The 23,409-nt window shown below is 45.8% G+C and overlaps 2 protein-coding genes across 14 annotated transcripts in view; one reads left to right on the forward strand and one right to left on the reverse strand.

The window, feature by feature from the left end:
- Positions 1 to 7,397, reverse strand: part of ANKS3 (ankyrin repeat and sterile alpha motif domain containing 3) — a 28,598-nt gene extending 21,201 nt beyond the window's left edge. For 2 of the 4 annotated variants that reach the window (XM_073362817.1, XM_073362815.1), the window contains exons 1-6: positions 7,226 to 7,397; positions 4,966 to 5,141; positions 4,366 to 4,564; positions 4,034 to 4,155; positions 1,688 to 1,769; positions 129 to 264 (exon numbers count right to left, since the gene is read on the reverse strand). In XM_073362817.1, the coding sequence (XP_073218918.1) occupies positions 129 to 264; positions 1,688 to 1,769; positions 4,034 to 4,155; positions 4,366 to 4,564; positions 4,966 to 5,138 (712 nt within the window). In that variant the 5' untranslated portion in view covers positions 5,139 to 5,141; positions 7,226 to 7,397. Of the gene's footprint in view, positions 1 to 128; positions 265 to 1,687; positions 1,770 to 4,033; positions 4,156 to 4,365; positions 4,565 to 4,965; positions 5,142 to 7,225 lie in introns of those variants that run through there. The other 2 variants (XM_073362816.1, XM_073362818.1) reach the window with 2 other exon arrangements.
- Positions 7,398 to 7,806: 409 nt separating this feature from the next.
- Positions 7,807 to 23,409, forward strand: part of DNAAF8 (dynein axonemal assembly factor 8) — a 151,494-nt gene continuing 135,891 nt past the window's right edge. For all 10 annotated transcript variants that reach the window (XM_073362825.1, XM_073362831.1, XM_073362826.1 and 7 more), the window contains exons 1-5: positions 7,807 to 7,853; positions 10,541 to 10,742; positions 13,480 to 13,593; positions 14,832 to 15,353; positions 20,850 to 20,952. In XM_073362825.1, coding sequence (XP_073218926.1) covers positions 10,596 to 10,742; positions 13,480 to 13,593; positions 14,832 to 15,353; positions 20,850 to 20,952 — 886 coding nt within the window. In that variant the 5' untranslated portion in view covers positions 7,807 to 7,853; positions 10,541 to 10,595. The remainder of the gene's footprint in view (positions 7,854 to 10,540; positions 10,743 to 13,479; positions 13,594 to 14,831; positions 15,354 to 20,849; positions 20,953 to 23,409) is intronic.

Raw genomic sequence — 23,409 nt, forward strand, 5'->3', positions numbered from 1 at the left:
TCCACTGCTGTTTAAAGGAGAGGGATTTCCAGCAGACACCTGAAGTATCACTGCTCTATAAAACAGCAACAGCCTCTTCCCCAAACACCTTCCCTTAACGTGCACATATGAGGAGGTGTCTCAGTTACCTGGGCCCCTGCAGAAGACTTTGGGCACAGGGGTTGCATGTAGGTCCATCAGCCCCACGATTTTCATGTGTCCATACTTCATGGCCAGAGTCCGTGCCGTGGCTCCCGTGTTCTCTCTCACATCCACCTTCACGCCCTGTGGGAAGGCAATGCATACTTCTGGCATAGGTGTTCTGAATGGACACCACACACACAATTCAAGGGAACCAAAGAACTTTCATATTCCATCAAGATCCCTCTCTTCTTGTCTGCCTTTTTAAACTATCAGGAAGCGTAAGGCTCCTTGAGATCCATGGATAAATTCCCTGAATCTCTTCTCAATGCTACTGCACCTAATGATTCGCTGTCTGCGCGCTCTCTCTCTCTATCATCACAATAGCCCAATATCTCTCTTTTCTGCATCACCATCAGAATCTTGCATGATCTGCTGCTGATTATTTCTTCATTGCCTCATCTTTCTGAACAAAGTCACGATGCAAATTACATTTAAATTTTCTAAAGGGGCTGACTGTGGTTAGAAGCCAAAAGGACTGAATATTCAGACATTAGCACGGAGGTGAAAGATGCCTGCTAGACACATGCCTACAAGCACTAGATAGGATCTCCTAGGGGTGGATCAGATATTTAACGGACATGCTTTGTCAGAGTCAAAAAGACTCAAAACAAGGGCTGTTTCAATAGCCTCCAGAGTCTGACTTACCCAGAGTGTCTAGATCATTACAGGGACAAGTTTACACTACAGCACTACATCACCACAGCTGCGCCACTATAGCATGTCTGGTGAAGATGCGCTATGCTGACAGGAGAGCGCAAGGGCAACAATCCAGCCTGGAGCATATGTAGTGTAAGTCATCATGGCCTGGTCACAATCCCCTGGGCTGGGGCTCCAACTCCTAGACAATCTCAGGTAAAAAAGATGTTTTGCTAAAAGCTACAGTGAGCTAAAACTCCTGCAGCAGTGCGGTGTCCAGAAGGAACCAACAACGCTGACCACATTTGGCTACATTTGTTGGATGTGTCCAATGCAACACCTATTGCAAGGAGAAAAAGCAACAGAGACCACCTCTAGAAAGAAGAGATGGAAATTTTGCCCTGGAAATGGGCTAGTGTTTTAATAGATTATACCACAAGAGAAAGGGTGAGGCACATAGTGAGTCAGAAATAGGCTGTGGGAATTTGGAAGTTATTTTTGGTTTCTTTAGCAACAAAATATGTATTAAAAAGGAGAGAAAAAAGGAGCCTTTCATCCCCTTTGGAAAAATCTAATTACACCTAAGGAAAGACCAGAGATTCTATGCTGTAAACATACAGGGGCTGTTAGGGGAAATCAGTTTGGATTTGGGATCTCTCTGCTTTATTAAACAGATGTATAGGCATTCAACCCCCCAAAACAACAAAATGAGGTTGTGACCTACCACCAGAGGGGATTTGTAATGGAGAGCAACAGCCTGGAAATATAACCTTTTGGAAGGCCTGATCTGTCACATCCTGTGTTCTCCTGACTATAAGTCTGGACCCTGAAGATTCTAGGATTTATTTAGAATTGGGCAGACACTTACATGATTGAGAAGATACTGGACAATTATCTCATGTCCAGAAGCAGCTGCTTCCATCAGAGGTGTATATCCATATACAGGCTCCCTGGATGAGAGAGAAAAAGCTCATGTAGATTGGATTCAGGACAGGTGAAATTAAAGATATAATATGGTTTGCTGGTCACACACAGAAAAAGAACCAAAGAGAAAATCTCACCAGCTGAAGCAGAACCTACCCCCCAGCTTGCCAAGTCTTCACAAAAGATTTCAGTTTTCAGGGCTTGTCAAATTGGCCCCTTTAACCAGCACAAAATTAAATTGAATTCATTACTTAAAAAAAAAAAAAATAATAAAGAGTACTTAGCTAATGAAGCCATGTATTACTCAAGAAGGCACATCCACTAAAATGTCATTTTAATCCCTCTATCCCAGGCAGGATGGGGCCAACATAATAGCATGTCCCACCAGGGCACCCCCAGCTGAAACCTGGTCAAGCCCCACCACTCTTTCACCCATGTAGTTAGCAGGAAAGGCAATTCCAGTACACGCAGGGTCAAATCCTGTCAGACACATCCCCGTTTCTGTCTTGCACACCACATTCTCTGCTTTGGTTGTATTTAATATGCATTTTCTACATACATGAATTCTGAACTGTGTTTGTTTTCTGGGGATAAACTTCAAGCTACACTTAATCCTTGGTATGCAAAAGAAGTTGTTCAGAACTCTGAGGAAGATGAGCTATGTTCAACTGAACACTAATGTCCTACCCTATAAGCCAGGGGTGGGCAAACTATGGCCCGGGGGCTGGATTCGGTCCCTCGGGGCTTTGGACCCAAGCCGCAGGATTGCCACCCTGTGACACTTTGCCACTCCCAGAAGCGGCCAGCCCAACGTCCCTGCAGCCCCTGGTGGAGGGAGGCCAGAGGGCTCTGCGCACTGCTCTTGTCTGTGGGTACCTCTCCTGAAGCTCCCACTGGCCAGGAACGGGGAACCGCACCCAGTGGGAACTTTGGGGGAGGTACCCACAGGCAAGAACAGTACGCGGACTCTCTGCTCCCCCACCTCCTCCAGGAGCCGCAGGGACATGTTGTCGGCTGCTTCTGGGAGCATCGCAGGGCCGAGGCCAGGGCAGGCTCCTGCCCTGACCCTGGTGCGCTCTGCTGCCACCCCGGAGCTGCTCCAGGTAAGCAGTGCCAGGCCAGAGCCCGAACTCCTCCTGCACCCTAACTCTCTACCCTGACCCCCCTGCCGCACCCTGCACCCCAGCCCCCTGCCCTGAACCCCCTCATACACCCCATACCCCTCCTCTGCCCCAACCCCTTGCCCTGAGCTCCTTCCTGCACACCGCACCCCCTCCCACACTCCACACTCCCTCCCGCACCCCAACCCCCTGCCCTGCTCGCAATTTCCCCACCCAGATGTGGCCCTTGAGCCAAAAAGTTTACCCACCCCTGCTATAGGCTGTCCAAAGCCAATAGACAGCTAGTGCTATGTTATACAAGGGCCTGGAAGGATTTTTTTTCCTGTGACACGGCTCTTGGTGTATCATGTAATTTAGCCACTGATGATGTTGCAAATAGGCCAGAAATTTAAGAACATAGATAGTTGTTGAAATAAATATTTTATGCATTTACATAACAAGCATTTCTTTCCATGGAAAAAATGAAGGAAACAGGGTTATGACCAGAAAGATTTTACTACTCTGGGTCCTGCAGAGCCACCGTAACTAGGGAAGGAGAGTCAGCTATTCTGCTTCAAATAGCAAGAGTGCCAGTGGAGTTTCAGGGCTAGATCCTTGGCAGGTATAAACTTGTTTACCTCCACTGACTTCAGAGCTCCACTGACTTCCATCAATAAGTATCTGGGGCTTTCAGTTCTGGAAATCAGTATCATTAGACATTAACGAAATAGAAACAGCACAACCAACACATACCAGGTTGTTTGATGTGCATGCTACCAATGGCAGGTTCTTAGAAACATGGGCATGGGAAGCCAGCCAATGTGTAAGCAACCATGCATGAGCACTGACTAGTTTATACAGGGTCAGCAGCAGAGAGCAACTGTAATGCACTTTCACAGAGATCCGCCAAAACAGAACCTCATTTCAGGTGACGTTGGTTTAAATGTGGCATTGTGAGGAGACTCCACTCCCCAGTTTAGATGGCACTATGATCACTACATTAACTCCAAGGCCCACAGGGATAGTGGATTACATCTTATTTCCTTAAACTGCAAGGAAAAAGGAGGGGACAGAATGTATTTTCTTCCTTTATGCTCTGAGCAGTTCTTATGCTAATGTGCTCCTTTTGCATTTGAAATCATGTGGAAATCCTTGAGACAAAAAAGAAATACCAGGTATTTTTCTCTTACTTGCAGTTAGCGTTCGCCCCATTGTCCAGTAAGAATTTGACCATCTGCTGGTGTCCAGCACTGGTGCAGTGGAAGAGGGCAGTCCAGCCATGAATGTCCTTCATCTCCAGCTCTGCGCCTTGCTTCAAGAGAACAGAGAACGTTCTTTACTGCAGCATCTCTCCTGGGTCTGTTAGCCACTGCCCTCTGAGCTGTGATTCTAAGAAAGTTTGAATCCCTGTCAGGAAGCTTAATTTACAGGAGCGCATTGAGCTTACAGTTTTCTGTCAGAACTGCCGGAGGCATTTCAATTTTGCAATAGCAGCTTTTCCTAGCCATTCCGGAACACCCACCTGGAGGAGGAAGTAGGCAACACTCTCATTGCCACAACTGGAGGCCAGCATGAGTGGGGTCTGCCCTTCTGGTGTCGGGACATTCACATTCACTCCCGCCTCCAGCAGCAGATGCACAATGGTATCATGCCCAATGTAGGAGGCGTACATCAGCGGGGTCCAGCCACCAGAGTTTTTCTTATTTAAATCCAGTTCCCCACTAAAAAAAAAGTAAAAAAGAAATCAGCTGAACCAGTACTAAAGCTGGTCACAGCTGCAGCACAGACTCCTATAGTCAAAATCATCTTTATTACCATTGTAGTTAAAATAAAAACAGTGTTAAAAACAAGTCTGGCACTGGAGCCTTGTCTACACTGTGGTTCCCCATTAGACTGAACTCCAGTTCAGCTGAATCAGCAGGAATTTCAGGGGGTGAATTTCCCCATCCCAGACATGGCCCACAAGTTACTTTACAATGAGCAAATGATCTGATACCACTGAAGTTCACTGGCAAAGGGTCATTGTTCTAGTGCAGATTGATCCTGTTCTGCTGTCATTTAAAAATAAAACCAGCATAAGTAACAACAAAGCTGTGTTGGTCATGCGCTGCTCATTCCTTACCACTGAATACACTCCTGCACCACCTCATACTGGCCAATGGAGGACGCTGTGTGCAGGTCCAGTGGAACATCCAGCTCTTCTCGACAGATCATCTGGCCTACCCCATGCCACATAGACAGGCTGCGGTTCAGGAGCTCCGATTCGCTGGCTTCATCACTCAGCTCTGACATCATGACCTGTGGAGCCAAAGCAAAACAGAACTTTCAGTTCCGATTTCAGGATCTTACAGTACTGTGGTGTGACCACTCAGCTCTGGAGCTGAGGCATCCTCAGCTTCAAAGGTGGGATCTTCTCAGAGATATGTCATGCTGAATTCCGACCCATCAATGGAACCCCTCCTCCGCCCTTCCTTGGTCAACAAAGCTCTCCTGTGAAAAGGCAAGTGGTTGCTGCAGATCCTCCATGACAGCCCTTTACTGTTGTTCTACAACTTTTGGTCTATCTACTCTACAAACAGCAAAGCCAATAATACTAGAAATCATCTTTTAAACTGATTTTAAGGTTGTCAGCAGGATGAAATTCAATAAGTACTCCACTTAGGAAGGAACAATCGGTTGCACACATACAAAATGGGAAATGACTGCCTAGCAAGGAGTACTGCAGAAAGGGATCTGGGGGTCATAGTGGATCACAAGCAAAATATGCGTTAACGGTGTAACACTGTTGGAAAAACAAACATCCTTCTGGGATGTATTAGCAGAAGTGTTGTAAACAAAACACAATAAGTAATTCTTGCACTCTGCTCCGCCTCAACTGGAGTATTGTGTCCAGTTCTGGGCACCATATTTCAGGAAAGGTGTGCACAAACTGGAGAAAATCCAGAGAAGAGCAACAAAAATGATTAAAGGGCTAGAAAACATGAAGAAAGATTGAAAACATTTGGTTTATTTAGTGTGGAGAAGAGAAGACTGATGGGGACTTGATAACAGTTTTCAAGTACATAAAAGGTTTTATAAAGACAAGGGGGGAAAAAACCAAAACACTATTCTCCTTTCCTCTGAGGATAGGAAAAGAAGCGATGGGTTTAAATGACAGCAAGGGCAGTTTAGGGTGGACATTAGGAAGAACAAATAATACCACAGTAGTCTCACTGAAGAGAACGGGACTACTCAAGGCTCTTCGCTTCTGATGCGGTAAACACACAGCAGTCTATAAGGAGGAACAACGGTCCACTGATTAGAGCACCAGCCTGGGACTTGGGAGACAGAGGTTCAACTTCCTGCTCCACCACAGACTTCCTGTGTGATCTTGGTCAAGTCACTTAAGTCTTCCTGTAACTCAGTTCTCCATCAGTCAAATGGAGAGAATAGCACTGCCCTATATCACAGTGGGAGGGAGTTGTAAGGATAACTATATTAAAGATGAGGATGTGCTCAGGTACTACGACAGTGGTAGATAAATACCTTCGACAGCTATAGTCCCAAGGAAGCAAATGAGAATTTGTGTGTGTAAAGTTATTCAAGTGCTCAAGCAGCTGCCTAAACCAAACCACATGAGGTGCTTGGCACTAAAAACCAAATGCAATCAATACTGTTATTCAGTTTGTCATTTTAAATCTCCTTTTAAAAAAATATAAAAAGCCTCTGTTCCTAAATGGAACACCTGGTCATTCAATAGGATTCACCCCTGAAGAAGAATCTAGTGTAATCATCTATTGCTTTAGGCACCTAAATCAGATTATTTTGTACATTGATTATGAACATTTTACATAAAGAACAGAACAAAGAGCCTAAATATTAAATCTGGAAACGAACTTTTACATTGGGTCCTACATGATGATTAAATCAGAACAAACCCTCCTCTCAAAAATAATGCCACACAGAGATCTCCCTCCACACTGAGGTTGTGGGCCACGACTGCCTCATCATGAGCCAGTCGGGGAGCTTCTGTGCAGCCTTGCTGCTGAGCTCCACAGGCAATATAGCCATCCCCGAGAGATTACACATGTAAGGAGCCTTCGAGGCAAAACCATCCTGGGCACAGCCTGCCCCTCAAACACACGTGGTCAGTTCCTGCGGGCGCACAGCAGCATCCGTGCGCCGTGCTCCTGGGGTGGGGAGAGAGGTGGGCCCCGTCACGCCACCAGGCCTGCTCTGGCCTGTGGGTACCTCCCCCAAAGCCCTGCAGCCCACCAGCTGCCAGACCGGACACAGCAAGCCAGCAGCTGCCTCATCCCGGGACACCGAGCGCCTGGAGCCGGCCGGCCACAGCGCGGCTGCCTGGCACCGGGCGGCTGGAGCCGGCCCAGCACTGAACCCACCGCAGGGAGCGGCCCCCTCAGCCTGGGCACCGGCTCGTCCCGTCTCAGCCTCCCGCCCGTCACCTCGCCGCACTCTGCCCGGGCCGGGGACCTCGCTCCGCGCCACTCCCGGAAGCCTCTCGCGCACGCCGAGATCGCCGGGAGCGCAGCTCCTGCGCCTCCTTCCCTGTGACCAATCGTGGCGAAACTACAAACTCCACAATACCTCGCGGCAACTTGTGCGACCCACCCCTCAATCCTGCTAACCAGCCAATAGAGGATGAGAATCGCATGAGGCGGGGCTCAAATTAGCCAATGAGATACGAGAAAGAGGAAGTTGAGGGAGATCCTGGCAGGGAAAAGGATACGATAACAGTCTTCATGTATCTGAAGAAGTGGGTTTTTTACCCTCGAAAGCTTATGCCCAAGTAAATCTGTTAGTATTTAAAGTGCCACCGGACTCCTCGTTGTTTTTTTGTTTTGTATTTGTGATGTCGAATTTATTCTGTCAGGACCTCGGCGGTGGGGCGGGGCTGGGGGCGGGGCAAGCGGGCGGGGAGCGTCGAGGGGACTCTGAGGTGTGTTGTGAGTGGGGCGGGTGGAGGAGGGTTCGCGCTGCGGCGGGCTGGGGGCTGCGTTCCGCTGTGTGGTGAGGCCGCGGGGCGGACAGCGGGGCTGGGAGCGGGCGGACAGCGGGGCGGACAGCGGGGCTGGGAGCGGGGCGGAGCTGGGGAGCCGGGCCGCGGGCAGGGGCGCTGCTGGCGGTGGTTGGCCTGGTTACCATGGGGACGGGAGGAAGCGCGGGGGTGGAGCCAGGGAGCGGCCGGGGGCCGGGCTGGGGCGGAGCCCGGCGGCCGCTCGAAGCGGTTGGGGCCGAGGCGGCGGTTAGCCTGTGGAGCGGCCTGGGGCCAGGGCAGAGGGGCCGCGGCCGCCAGCCTGCGGGGAGAGGCCGCGTGTTGTCCCAGATCAGAACGGGCCCGGGGCGTGTTCGCGGACCCGCTGTTCAGCCCAGTCAGGAATGAGCCGGGGAAGGTGCGGCTCACGCCAAGTTGTTTAGCTTCCTCCGGACCCAGGCAGACTCCGGAGGGTGCCTCCCAGGCTAGGGCGCCACCAGGGCAGATGGAAGTCAGGGTCAATAAATGCAAAGTGGCGCACGTCGGAAAGGAACATTTAAACTATTCCTGCACCGAGGCAGGGTACTACATTAAGGGTGTCCGTTCTGGAAAGGGGCCTGAGCGTTACTGTGAACAGCTCAATGCAAATCTCTGCCCAGTGTGCAGCTGCCTTCAAAAAAGCGAGCAAGATGTTAGGTGGCATAAAGAATGGGCTGGAGAATAATAGAGAATATTATAATGCCATCGTTATCAATCAGTGTTGTGGCAGTATACTGTGTGCAGTACTGATAACTGCATCTCAAAAGGGATATTGCAACATTACAAGAAGTTCACAGAAGGGTGATGAAAGTGATTAGGGTAATGGAAAGTCTCATATGAGAAAGATTGAAAAGACTGGGATAGTTACTTTAGAAAGGAGACTAATAAGAGGGGACATGATAAAAGCCTATAAAATAATGAATGGTATCAAGAAGGTAGAGCAGAACCTTCTGTTTTCCCAGTCTCTTAATACAAGTGGACACAATGGAATTACAAGGTGGCAAATTCAAAACTGATATAAGGAAATACTTTTTCACACAACCCATAATTAATCCATGGAACTCTGTCACAGAATGTCACTGAGGTCAACATTTTAGTAAGATTAACAAAAGATTGTTCATATGGATTGGACAGAGGAAGTGTGGTGTAATGGAGAGAGGGAACCCTGGTGCTCTGCCACTGGCCTGCTGGGTGAACATGGTCACTTCACTGCTCTGTGCCTCAGTTTCCTCAACCATAGAAGGGGGATAATGATGCTGACCCCCCTTTGTGAAGTGCTTTGAGATAGACTGTTGAAAAGCACTAGATAAAAGCTAGGGATTATTTATATGGGTAGCAAGAATATCCAGAATTGTCATAATGCTAACAAATTTTGGAAGAGATGTTAAATGTCATAATTCAGGTTTTAAGGCAATTTCTAGCTATTAGGGATTAGTAGGGGAATAACCTAAAATGAACGGTCGATTCTCACTTCTACCTAATACAAGGGTGGTTGCACCTTCCACTGAAGCATCTGTTGCTGGCCAGTGGACTACATGGACAGTGGGTCTGGTCCAGTCAGGCTATTCCTATGTTTCCTGTTACTATCTCCACCTATGACAGAAATCTTGGGTTTCATACGGGGAACTCTATATGGGGGAGTAACCCCGGTAACAACTCATCCCAGCCCCGTGGGAATAATCTTGCACTCAGCAGCTCCCATTCATTCTCTAGAGGTGACGTCATTCCTGTGCTAATCTCACCACATAAATCCAGCCCCATGTCAGGCATCAGATGCAATGCAAACTCAACACTGTCTGATATGGATAAAGGAGACATATTAGATGGATGATGTGCAAAGCATTCACAGGCATGTTATTCGCCTTGTGTATCTTAAATTGTAAGCTCCCTGGGCAGAGAATGAACCTTGCTCTGTATTTAAAACACTCTGTCAACCCGTGGCAATACAAATGATTTAAGAAGGATAATATAATCATAAGCATAATTAAATCAGTGACTGAGTTCCATACAATAGCAGCCTCCCAACCTCAATTACCAGGTAGAACAGATTTACTCCCATTTTCAATTCCTGTGGAAATCATATGATTGTATCACAAATTGAAAACAAAAAGGTTCCCAAATAGTATTAATTATCCAGTGAGCAAGGAGGCAGCCTCCACTGCCCCTTGTGAAATACCCCTTCTTAATGGACTGTAGGAAGAAGCCAAGAAAGAACCCACTCTCCATAAAAATGTTGAGAAGTCAAAATCCAAAGGGCAGATCTTTGTATCCCCTTTGTGCTATTCTCGCAACCCAAAATATACTTAAAGCATTCCCTTGGTATGGGGGAACCTTTGACTGGCATAGAGCTGGCAGTACCAACTTCACATCACCCGTTTCTGCCCCTCTCCCAGTGTAAGGGGTGAACTGAGGTACGTGTGAGGGTGCTATTAGAAGCCAGCACAATTTAGAACAGCTGTGAGGCTGTTCTAAATTATGCCAGGGGCACAAAGATGTCAGCCTCATGGGACTCAGGTAGAAAGACAGTCTCCATATAATCCACTATACTGTAGATCATGTCCAATGCTGGGGTATTGCTGACCGTATAACAATCAGAATGATAGGACTCCCAAGAATTAAGTTGAGGCTAATGCACATGGGATCCATTCCTACCCTGTGCTGACGCTACCTCTGTTTTCTTTAGTGGCATATGCTGAAGCCATTTTGCCTGTGAGTTGGTTATATGGGAGCTGTTTCAAATGGCATCAGAAGGACAAAGCCAGGAAAAAGAGGATCCATCTGAGGATCTTACAACCCCTTTCCAGGGTAACAGAACCTTACACTGGGGGGCCATCCTCTCTGCAGTGAAAGACCAAATCCCATCTCTGGAGTCTGACACCTCTACGGTAAGCATTGCTGTCCAGCATCCTTCCTCACTATGTTCCACAAAGGGCTCTCTGAATGGCAGCAGCTGAGGATCACCTCATTAGTGAGGAGCTCCTGAGTAGCCAGCGCTACTCTCAATGGACCGCTCATCTGCTGGGAGCAGTGCTGTAGTGGGTGTTAGTCCAGGAGTTCTGTAATTGTCAGACTGCTGCGCCCATTCTCCCCCTTGTGTTTTCATCATCTCAAACACTACTGAACTCAGGCCTGAGTCTACAATGTGCTGAGCATCCTCAACTCTCATTGAAGTCAGCGGCACTGGCATCTCGCAGCATGAGGCCTCCTGTGTTGTTCATCTGCCTAACAAAAAGCACACCATGAAATACGCAAATAACCACATTTAAATGGAATTTCTTTTGTTGTTCTACTTCATTCTGCTGGGGTATTAATTGTAGCACTGTTAGAGCCTGGCAGAAAGACTCCGAACATGCCTCTCTGTGGCTGAAGATCATGGAAATATGATCCTTGGCAGAGAGAAGATCTGGGTTCTCTTTGCTGCTCTGCCACTGACTCGCTGTGTGACTGTGGAAGAGTCATCCCACCCTACCCAGTGCACCTCAGTTTCCCCATCTGTAAAGTGGGGATAATGATACTTACCATCCTTTGTGTAAAGCACACTGAGACTGACAGATTAAAAGTGCTGCATAAGAGCTATATGGCATTATTATTTTCCAAGCATGTCTTTTGTACTTCTAAGAGGGTGACTGTCTACTTTAAGGGTAATAGGGACTAGGGCCCCGATCCTCAAAGGTATTTTGGCTCCTACCATTCATTGAAATCAATGAATGTTAGGAAGCTAAATCCTTTTGTGGATCTACCCCTGTTCCATGGTGTGTCCCTTAATGTTTCTGGGACTTTCTGAGTGGATGCTTGGGAAGGGCAGGAACAGTTGGCAGAGAAGAAGTTGGTCCTGGGAGAATAATTAATGCTTGCCAAGAACCATACTGTTTCTTTAAGGGCCTGGGGTCAGAAGACTTGTAGTGCAGGATGGGGCAAGGATCCCCTCTCTCCCAGCTAACTGGGAGGAAGGTAGCATATAGGCTGCCTCCCCTCTCATAACAGAAGACTCCAACAGGGGAAGGAACATTGCTTGTTCACCTCTCCCAGCCTAGCAAGTAAAAGGATTAAGTACAAAGGGGCCAATTAGGAGAATCTGCTTTAAGGCTGCAGCTGGCCTGGATCAGCACAGTACCAGCAAGGAGGAACTGTAGTGGCTTTTGTGATGTGATCCCTTGACCATGGGGACCTGGCTTAAGTATTGGTGATTCTGCCCAGGTAAGACCTCTATTTTCAGAGAACACACAAGTAATAATAGTTTTCAAACCTATTTAACTTTAAAGGAAGCTTAATTTTACCATCAAAGGAAACTATTTCTTCAGATTTAGGGTGTGGCTTAGTGATACAGAGATCATCTTGTGAGTAGCACAGATGAGGGAACTTTCAACGTGGACATTAATCATGCTCATAAGAGGTAATGTGGTCTAGGAGATAGGGTACTGGACTGGGACCCAGATGACCTGGTTTTTGTTCCTGGTTCTGCCTCTGAAAAGCTGTGTGATCTTGGGTAAATTACTTTCTTTCTCTATGTCTGTTTCCCATCCCACCCTTTGTCTATCACGTCTAGTTAGACTGTATGTTCGTTAGAGCAGGGACTGCCTCTTACTTGGGCCCTGATCTCAGTCAGGGCTTCCAGGTGCTATTGAAACAAATAACTAATAACAGTATGACTGAAAAGATCTTTTTGTACCATGGTGTCATATATTAATTTCATAGTAAGTCAGTCCAAGGTCTCTTTCATACAAAAACATTCTTTGTTTCTACGCATCTGGAGCAAGCATCCTACTGAAATGTTATCTGTAGCTTGACCATGGTCCTTAATTTACATAAAGTAGAGCTGATTGCAGTACCCCTCATATTTAATACAAAACTGCAGCCTACCGAGACTCTATGTCACAGCTTGCAATGCTCCATCTTGATCTGAGCCGTGTCTGCTCAGAACAAGAGATACTGCTGCACCTGAGACCTGTAATCTCGATGTGGTATGCTCTAGTATTGAAGAGGGCAGTGGCAGGTTGTGTTATACAATCAATGGGGGCACTTTGGCCACCCCTAATGTGCATTTCATTAAGACTAGAGCAAACTTGTGCAGTGCAGGGGGAGGAAAAATAATCTCACCAGGGAGTCAGGATTTGCCAGCCCAAAGAGTTACTGGAGATGATATGCCTTGCGGTATAAAAGGCAAAGTGAAAGCTGGAGCCTGTCTGCCTGATGTGGGGGTGTTGATTCTTCCATTTGGTGTAAAGTATGGTTTCTACTTGTACATTCTAGATATTGCACTGGACATTGCAGTCACTGGGATTTGCAGATAACCCAGTACCTCTCAAGCTTTGGAATACTTACCTATTTTTGTCCCCATTGATATGAATGGGACTTTTGCCATTAATCTCACTAGACATGGGTTCATACCCAATATTTTATCTAGCTCTTGTTATTGAAGCCCGTTAATGTGCTAAGTCACCAAAGAGAGAGTTTATCTCAGACTCTTTGGATGTAGAGTAGTTGACACTCCACTGATATGACTCAGCAGGATATCCCTCAACACCATAGCTAACTGTGAGATAAAGAAATGACTTATGCCCTCATGAAACATCTGTATAAATGTGCTGGCCCTTCCTTTCATTTCTTTGTTTTGTATGGCAGTCTGATTGTGATGAAGATGGGGAGCTGTTCATCTTCCAGCGAGATCTACCCAATCTGATTCCTGACTTGTCGGAAGAACTGACAGATCTTTCTCCAGGAGACACAGACATGCAGGTTATTGACTGTACTACTGCAGCCATATATTCTGTGGTTGTCGGCAGTGCAGCTACTTAATATTACAGTAGATTTTTAGGTCGCACTGTGTGATATAAGTACCTGGGCCCTTTTTCTCATCTTGGGTCTGCGTCTCTCTTTCTCTCTCTATTCCTCATCTATTTTTGTAGGCTCACTTTGTCTCTCTATTCTTGGGATCTGGGCCCTTTTCTCTTAGTCCCACCTTCTTGCACTTCCTCTTGTTATCCCCTTACTCTCTGCCCACCGTCTGTCGGGAGGGTGGGTCCTTTCTTTAGAGGCTTATAGTGTGGATCCTCATTCTCCCTCCCAAAGGCTCTGGCCCTCTTTCTTCCCCTCGCTGGCCTGGTCACGCTCTCTCCCAAGGAGCCCTTCAGTGTCCCCAAAATCAAATGAGCCTGGTTTTGAATGAGCTCCTGCTCTATGATGGAGATGATGCTGGCTGTCTTGCAGTAGTAGCTGACAGGTGGAGATGCAGGCAGTACGTACTTGTCAGGAATTATGATGTATGCATTGCAGGAGACACTGATTTGTTAGGGAAAACACTGTAGAACACTGAGTCTATGAACCTTTCTACAATAGATAATTGTCCCTCAGCCACTGACCAGCTCCTACCCATAGGATGATCTGTGAAGCCATACATCATCCAAGCATTAAAAGTAGGCTATGCAGCAGGTTAACTTGCAAGCCTTTCACTGTGTGAAATGTCTCCAATTACCATACTCCATATACAGAAACTAGAGATGAAGTAGTTAGGGTGGGTATATCAAGAAGTAATTGTATGACGTTAAAAACTGGGCATAGAACCATTCATAGATAAAGGGATTACATTGCACCTGGAGTGATGAAACTCACTGATTACAGAAAGCTAGCTGGGGAGCAGGCCAGCTCCAGTATTTTGGCCTCAGGACACCAGCTTCTTGTGCTTTCCTATTGAGCTGGGATCTGTATGTAAGCAATAACACAGAATAACAAGGCACTGGGCTAAAGGGGTTTCAGGTGCATCCAGCACTTCCTACAGTTACTGTTTTTACAAAATGAATCTCATTCTGCTTTGTAACAAATCTCAGAGATGAGACCTGACCCAGGCAGTTATTAGATGCCCACTCAATTTGAACCTCCATCAGCCAATCAGTTCTACTTGGTTTATTGTATGTCTCTTTATTGCTTTGGTGAGGGGAATGATTGTCTCTTCTGTGGGGCATTTTCTGTATCTATAGCAAATATCAGAATCTGTGGAACACTCCAGAGAGACTTGGAATGGAGACCTAGAAAGTTCAGATCTTCAGAAAGAAATGGATGTTACCCAAGCTGTGGGAAGAGAAAATGTATCATTGGTAAGAGATCAGACATATGCTTTTCCTAACCTGCCTGAAGAAACTTCAAGCCAACAGAGAGCAGTCCTTGCAGATCCTACAGATCAAACTCTCAGAGGGAAAGAACTGGGCAATGGAAAAGACAGGGAAACAAAAGACTTTTGGACTAATAAAGTACTGTCTATGAAAGGGCCATATTTTGTAAATGCAAACAACAGTGAAGAGAGACGAAAGATGATAGAAACAAAAATACTCTCTAAGGTGACCTTAGAGGCACCGTCTGGAGATGGAGGCAATTCAGAACTAAAAACAAAATCACCATTGGAGACTATCAGTGACAATCTAGAAAGAATCACTAAAGCAGAAAATGAGCAAGGAGCCACTTCAGCTGAACACCCTCGAGGGCTGATGCTCTTTTCATTGCAGGTAGGTGGGGCAAAGGGGTAGTTTTCTTCAGTGATTGCTTAGGTATCTAGCATGATGGATAATGCATTAGGTGCAGAATGTTCATTGACAATAAGAGAATATGAATATCCAATTCTGCACACACCATGTCATTATGAATTTATATTGCAGTAGCACCTAGGAGCCCCAGTCACAGCCAGGGCCCCATTGTACTAGGTGCTGTACAAACTTGGAACAAAAAAAGCAGGCCCTGCCTTAAAGGTACAAGTAAGCCATGTTGGAAGTTAATCTCATTGATCAGAACAGGGAGTGTCCATGTTCAAGGACACAGGGCACAGAATCTCTGATGTGGATGCAATGCGTGGTGATCTTTCTAGCCGTCTGGTTGCAGAGAGTTCTGACATTGTAACGAGAGGTATATTTGTCATGGCCAGACAGTAACATCAACAGTGTTGAGAACTTCCCCATTTCTTTTACTGGGGTACCAGTTTTTGAAGCTTAATTGGTGGGGTCGGTGACTTGCTGCTGTCATGGAATTGCAGCTGAAATATGATTGTCTGAGAGAAATTTTAACATCAGTGGAACAGAAACTTCTTGTTTGGTGACTGTGAGAGAAATCAGACTAGGAGACATGATCCAGTCTCCTACCCTTGGCTGCTGCTCTTCTGGTCTACCAGCTCCCCAGGGTCAGTGTAGCACTCATGAGATAGCAACCTGTGTGCTAAAATAGAAAATTAACAGTTCTTTATTTAATAAATTAAAATACATTGCCTCGTGGCTGACTACCATGAGAACCTTTGGATTTCTGTTCAGAGCCTTCAGTGGGGTCAAAGTACAGATTCTTCAACATGCCACAAACTTTACAGGACAAATTTACAAAAATCAGTATTGAAGCTGCGCTCTCAAAACATAACCGTAACTACATATGCATAGTATACACGCACTTGCCTTTTTGTGCACTGAGCTGCCTAGCTTGAGCCAGCAATTCCCTGTGTAGACTTTGTCCAAGCATTTTTGGGCCTAATTCTGATCTTAGCCCTACTAGTGGATATCGGGAGTATCTCTGTTCAAGTCAATGGGCCTGATTGTCCTTTCAGTATCCATTTTACACAAGTACAACCCGTTGACGTCAGTAGAGTTACTTTTGATTTGCACCAGCATAAGTGAAAGAGTCAGGCTCAGTGGATTTTACCTTGGTGTAAAAGAGCAGAATCAGGCCCTTGTATACACAACTTATGCATGTGTGTAATAGGGTGGTTTGTGCATTAAGGGGTAGAAGCCTTGGTCAGCCAACCCTAGTTCCTAAGGAGGCGCACCTGAGCAGAGATCAACTGATTCCTCTGTAAACAGCAGCAGGAAGCTTGGGGCTGGGGAAGTTGAGTGGAGTACAGAGGTTGCAAGTACTGAGCAAATAGGCTCCACCAGAGAAATGTGAGACTACAGGTATGAAAGGCCTGGGAGTGACCTGATAAGAGGGGTAAACAGATGGACTGGAAAACTTCTCTTTTGAGTATTTGTTAATTTAATACATGAGACCCTAAGAAGGGCAAAAGAATCTGTGAGTTATTGAAGAGGGCCCTTGAGGGGAAAAGTGAGGCAGGGGCTGATGCAGGGCCATCCCTGGCCACAAGGGGGTGTGCAGGAGGTGACCTGTTTACAACCTGGTTTTGAAAACTAGCCCCTATTTAATCCCCAGCTCCTGAAGGTAGTTAAACTCATGCCTCACTTTAAGCATGAGAAGCCCCATTGAAGTCAATGGAACTACTCATGCTTAAAATTAAATCTGTGCTTTGGTTTGGGGCCATAGTAACTCACTTAAAGAGGCATATCTCATAGACTGACTTTCACAAGTCATCTCTTTTATTATCAGTCAAATCCTGCAAACCCTTAACCCCTTTGCTGCCGGGCCTTATCGGACACCCTATAATAGTCTTTGCTCATGTGATAAGGATGTGCGGGAGTGGACCTGACAATATAATTATGTACATGATACATCAGTGTTTATATTTATTTAAATATATTATTATATTAATATATTATTTAAATATTATTAAATATTATTATTATTATTATTATTTAAATATATTATTTTAATATCATTTAAAAAGAAGCTGGTTGCCAATGACACCATAATTACAGCGAACATGTAAATTCAGAGCTTTCACTGAGATCCTTTGATAAAACTGTATCAGTGCTGAGATCTAACACAGTTCTCATTATAATAACCTCCATTGTCTGTCTGTCACTCCCTCTTGAGAGATGCTCCTCACTCTTTCCAGACCAAGAAATCTCAGGAGGAGCTGCTGAGCCATGACTAGTTTCATGTCACTGACACAGGTTTCAGTTTGTAGCCATCATCAGACTTTTGTCCTTAATCAGACTTTTAGCTGCAACTTACAATATTAGAATGAAGCTAATTAGTGTGTGCGTGGTGTAATTGCTATGCAGTTACAATGTAAGTGACAGCCAACTTCCTTTTCAAAATGTCATCAATATTTTTAAATAGTCATTGTCCCGATGCTATTATTTTATGGGCTGGACAGGTATGTTTTTACTAAAAAATGACATTTGAAAATATGTTTCAGTGGGGGAGAAAAATCAATCTGCAAGTTCTTTCGTGTTAAGTGCCTGATCCTGTTACTCATACAAAATAAGATTTAAATTAGTTGTTACCACTCAAGAAAGAGATCTTGGCGTCATTGTGGATAGTTCTCTGAAAACATCTACTCAATTGCAGGCTGTCAAAAAAGCTAACAGTATGTCAGGAACTATTAGGAAAGGGTCGATAAAATGACAGAAAATATCCTAATGTCACTATATAAATCCATGGTATGCCCACACATTGAATACTGCATGCAGTTCTGGTCAGCCCATCTAAAAAAAGATGTATTAGAATTAGAAAAGGTACAGAGAAGGGCAATAAAAATGATTGGGGATAAGAAACAGCTTCCATATGAGGAGAGATTAAAAAGACTGGGACTTTTCAGCTTGGAAAAGAGACGTCTAAAACGATGTATGATAGTGGTCTGTAAAATCGTGAATGGTGTAGAGAAAGTAAATAAGGAAGTGTAATTTATCCCTTTACATAACGCAAGAACCAGGGGTCACCCAATGAAATTAATAGACAGCAGGTTTAAAACAAGCAAAGGAAGTACAGTACTTCATACAACACACAGTCAACCTGTGGAATTCATCATCAGGGGATGTTGTGAAGGCCAAAACTATAACAGAATTAAAAACAGAATTAGATAAGTTCATGAAGGATGGGTCCTTCAATGGCTATTCGCCAAGATGGTCAGGTATATAACCTCATGCTCTGGGTGTCCCTAGCCCTCTGATTGTCAGAAGCTGGGACTGGATAACAGGGGATGGATCACTCAGTGATTGCCTGTTCTGTTCATTCCCTCTGAAGCACCTGGCATTGGCCACGGTCGGAAGACAGGATACAGGGCTAGATGGACCATTGGTCTGATCAGAATGGCCGTTCTTATGTTCTTATGCCATAAATGAGTAACTGTATAAGGCCTAAATTTTCAAAAATAGTTACCTAAGTTGAGTCTTCAAAATACTGACCTGGTTTTATAATTAGGGAGTAGTCAGCTGTTGGCTTCTTTTATATTTTAGTTTTTAATACAATTTAGGCCAAGATCCTGCTATTCATTATGCTCAAGTGGCACCCATTGACATCAATAGGATGGATGCAGTGGTGTCTCCATGTAGAATGTAATGAAGGATCCAAGCCTAGTGTCTTTACTTTAAGCAGGTATATTTTTAATTAATGTTGTGCCTTAAGTCACAGTCAGGACAGACACTTTCTATATGAAAAGCTGTCTGTAAATGACTAGTAATATAATAAAGCGAGCATTGTGGGCAGGTTGGGTATTTTGGTATTTGCATTTTTAAGCCCAAGGAAGGCTTTGAGAGGAATCGGTAAATTCTGACATTTCCTGATATTTAGCCACCAGACGATGTTTCTCCTCAGTATATAAAGTAAAGAGCTGTGAATGTTGAACTTTAGTGAGCCACTGATATCCCATGAATTCCAGCGCAGACCCAGGATGGCTATTTGCATGCTGGGAAACATCTTACTGTTTAGCAGCCCAAGAAAACACAAACCTGGTCTGAAGAAGGGGTATGTAAATATTTAGACCCAGATCCTCAAAGGTATTTAGGCACCTTTGGGCTTTAGTGTTTGCTTGCCAAGCTGCAGATCTCTGCTTACAACTCCTGGGTGCATTTGTTGACCAGCACATTTGAGCTAAGGTTGCAGTTGAAAACTCTCTCTCCTCACTGAAAAGTAGAAGAGGAGGATGGTGGCCTGCTTGGCTTGCTGCTTTGCTAACTTCCTCCTCCATGTAGCTAGCTCCTCTCCAGCCTAAATTGTGGGAAGAGTGCACATAGCTAATTATATATGGTGATGAATAATTTGAGGCCATCCCACTTACTTATTGGACAACCAATTCTGAGATCCAGGTTGCTGCTGGCTGTGCTGTAGAAATAGTGTTCCTAGGGCAGGAACCCATCTGCCTTTAAGTAAGGTAGAACAGGGAGAAAACCAAGGAAGGGGGCTACATACCTCATCCTGAAAGTTGCTGGGGATCCACAGCTCCCTTTGAAATCAGTGGAAGTTACAAGTGCTCAGCACCTCTCAGGATCAGGCTCTGTATCCTTGCTCTTGGAAGAGAAGAGGGCATGATCCACCTGACTGTCTCTCTGCCTTCATGATTTTTCCTCGTTTATTTTTATAGGGGTCAGTGATCCTGAAAGGAGGAGCCCGCTGCAGAAGTGGGTGTGGGGAGTGGGATGCATTATCTGATAGGAAACACAGTGTTAACATTTCACTGAGACTTGGGCTGAATCTGTGTTGCTGATTGGCATGAGAGGGAAGGAGGGACCAGCTGTTAGGAAGGGACTCCAGCGTGTGTTTAGCTGCTGGAACTGAGTTATAGGTTGGGGGAGAGGGTGACCACAGTAAGCGGAGTGGGATGTCAGGTGGATATTAGAGAGATGGGTCTTGTATTTCTGACCCTGAGGAGGTGCTGATTCAGTCCATATTACTGCATCCATCCCAGACTCAGCAGCTTCTTCAGATAGGGCAGGAAGTTCCTCCACTCTTATCATGTTGAGCATCAGTCCCTCCAGCTAGGCTCTCTCAGCACTTAGATTGCACTTGGTCACATCAGATCTGCTCAGTCATTGCAGTTGAATGCAGACAATGGGAGGCACCAGGCAGTAGCTCCCCTCTTCTAGATAGCCATGCCAAGTTTTGTAGGTCCATCCTATAGGACCCATGTCTCCAGTGGAGTACAGGTTCTTCTGCTGGGGAATGACAGCAACATGACACTGGCGGAGTTCATGAAGGCAGGTGTCCATATGCTGTTCATGCATTCAGATACTTCTGCATGGTAAAGGTACTCAGGAGAACTTATCCCATGGAGTATAGGCCTTTGTGATTTTTACCTTTGTAATAATCTCTTGGGGATGAATTTTCCCTTACCATTGGTTTTATTCTTTCAGGATATCGAGAAGTGGGATCTAGACAAGATTCTCAAGGACCTGGAGGAGCAGAAAGACCCTAGAACTCGCTCAGAGGAGCCTGCTCTTCCTTCAAAGGATCATAGTAACATTACAAAACCAAAATATTAGCTAGCTGTAACTGCGTAAAAACAATCCGCTCCGAGTAGGACCCACCAGAACTGACCTCTGTTTTTGCCTATGTCATATTAGGAAAAACTTTTTCACTAAGAGGGTGGTGAAACACTGGAATGCGTTACCTAGGGAGGTGGTGGAATCTCCTTCCTTAGATATTTTTAAGGTCAGGCTTGACAAAGCCCTGGCTGCGAGGATTTAGTTGGGGATTGGTCCTGCTTTCAGCAGGGGATTGGACTAGATGACCTCCTGAGGTCCCTTCCAACCCTGATATTCTATGATTCTCTCTAACTTCTCTTTGCCTGTCCACATTGATGGTGCCTTGAACATATATCCCTCTGCTTAACTTCTCTTACGCTTAAGAATTTTTATTTTTATTTCTAACCTAAACTTTCCTTTACTGTGAGACCATTGCTTCTTAGCCGACCATGTTCTGAGAATGAACAATTCCCTTCCTTAATCTGTGTCAAACGTACAGGGCCAGATGCAGCCCTGGTCTAAGCCTATTGATAGAAACAGAAGCACACTAGAGCTGAATTTGTCCCACTGAGCCTATAGTCTGGGGTCATGTCTGGTAACTTCTGCCCATCCCATCGTGGGGCCATATTGCCTAGGATTTGTGGTTATATCCTTTCAGGCAGCTGGGCAGTGTGCAACACATTGTCTGGGGCACCTGCTGCTTTTTAAAGGAGATGTAGTGTATCACCTATGACTTGCTCCTTCTTGCCCACTCTAGAACTACAGGATGGAGGTCTCTAGGAGCCACTGTGCAGTTTCATCTTTCAGCTTCCCACTTCCCTTGCAATGTGGCTTCAGCAGATGTGGGTAGATTTTAGCCTTTGGAAAGGAGTAGCATGAGCACCCGGCTAGCACCTTCTGTTCCCCATACATTAGTTGCCCAGGGAAATGGGCATTCCCTCTTGGGGCTATGGCATGCTGGAAGACATGGAAAACAGGCCCTCTTACCTAATACCCAGGCCCAAATTGGATCAGACTTCTAAGTCTGAGAAGATACCAGGCCCTATGCTTGGGGAGTAAAGGTGGGTAGTAGGCCTATGGGGTACAGATAAATACAGTCAGTTGGTAAGTGCCATTTAAACACTTAGTGTCACTGGAAATTGGAGTTCTTCTTTGAGTGATGTCCCTATGGATGCTCCACTTTAGGTGTTTGTGCACCCCTGCGCTCATAATTGGAGATTTATGGAAGCAGTGCCGAGTGGGGTCGCACATGCACCGTCCCCATCTTGCGTCGCTTCAGGCGATTAACTGGCGCTGTGCGACCAACCCTCCCTCAGTTCCTTCTCTACCACTATTGGCTCAAGTTGGAGCAACTAGCAGCGCCTCTCGGATTTCTGGGTAGCATAGTTTCCCCTAGTTTTTAGGTTTTCTTCTATTTAGAGATCTTTATTACTTTATCCCTGTCCTTTTTGTTTTCTCAAAAAAAAATTGTTATAGGGCTGTAGGTTTCAGTTTTCACCGCTGCAGCTCAATAGTCATATCTCCCTTTATGGGGCGAGTACCTTCCCTAAGGGGCATGCCTGGCTTCCCAGGGTTCAAATGCTGTCTTACCTGCAGGCTTTCTATACCTCTCTTGAATGGGCACTCTCAGTGTGTCTTGCAATTATATGTCTTGCTGAGACAGTGAAGTGCTCGCACTGTCACAACCTCAAAGCCCATTCCAGGAAGGCGAGAGATCTCCAACTCAAACTTCTCCTCATGGAGAAGTCTCTCCGTCCAGCGTCTGAGCCTGAGGTACGCACCCCTCCTAGCCAGAGATCGCAGACTACAGCCTCTGACATGGGCCCTTCTTCCATGGCCCAGGCTTCTAATCAACCCGCCAAGAAGGCGGCAAAAAAATGGGTTACCATGTCCCTGACTCTGGAGTTGGTCAAGAAAAGGCGCTCCTCTAGCAGGCAAACACTCTCAGGACCTACTGCATCAGTCATTCCAAACAATGGGACCTTCCGCACCAAGAAAACGAAAGTCACCAAGCAGCTGTGCTCGGACTCAGGCAATAAGGGGTAAATGAAACCCCAGGCTGCAGGACTGCCAGAGATGACTAAACACTTGGCACCCCCACAGCTGACGGCACCGCCAAGTGCACACATCCTGCACTCCAGTCACACATCGGCACTGACTGGCATTTGGTACCGATGGCATCCACTTTGCAGCAATTCATGCACCAAAAATTTTTGGTTTCCTCACTGTTTCCTCAATACCTGGGTACCTCTGTCCTCGCAGTACCTACTCAACCCAGCTCTCCATCTCTTTCCACTCCACAATTCTCAAGCAAGGATGAAGATGGAGAAGATAATGTCATGCACTCTCCACAACATTCCTCCCCTGTGCTGCTCCCATCACGCCTGCCCCTCCATATAAGACCTGCCTGATGGACCTTCAGAACCAACCCTGGTATGGACATCCCTGG

This window comes from Lepidochelys kempii, chromosome 10, assembly GCF_965140265.1.
Source record: "Lepidochelys kempii isolate rLepKem1 chromosome 10, rLepKem1.hap2, whole genome shotgun sequence".
In the NCBI taxonomy this organism is placed as follows: Eukaryota; Metazoa; Chordata; order Testudines; family Cheloniidae; genus Lepidochelys; species Lepidochelys kempii.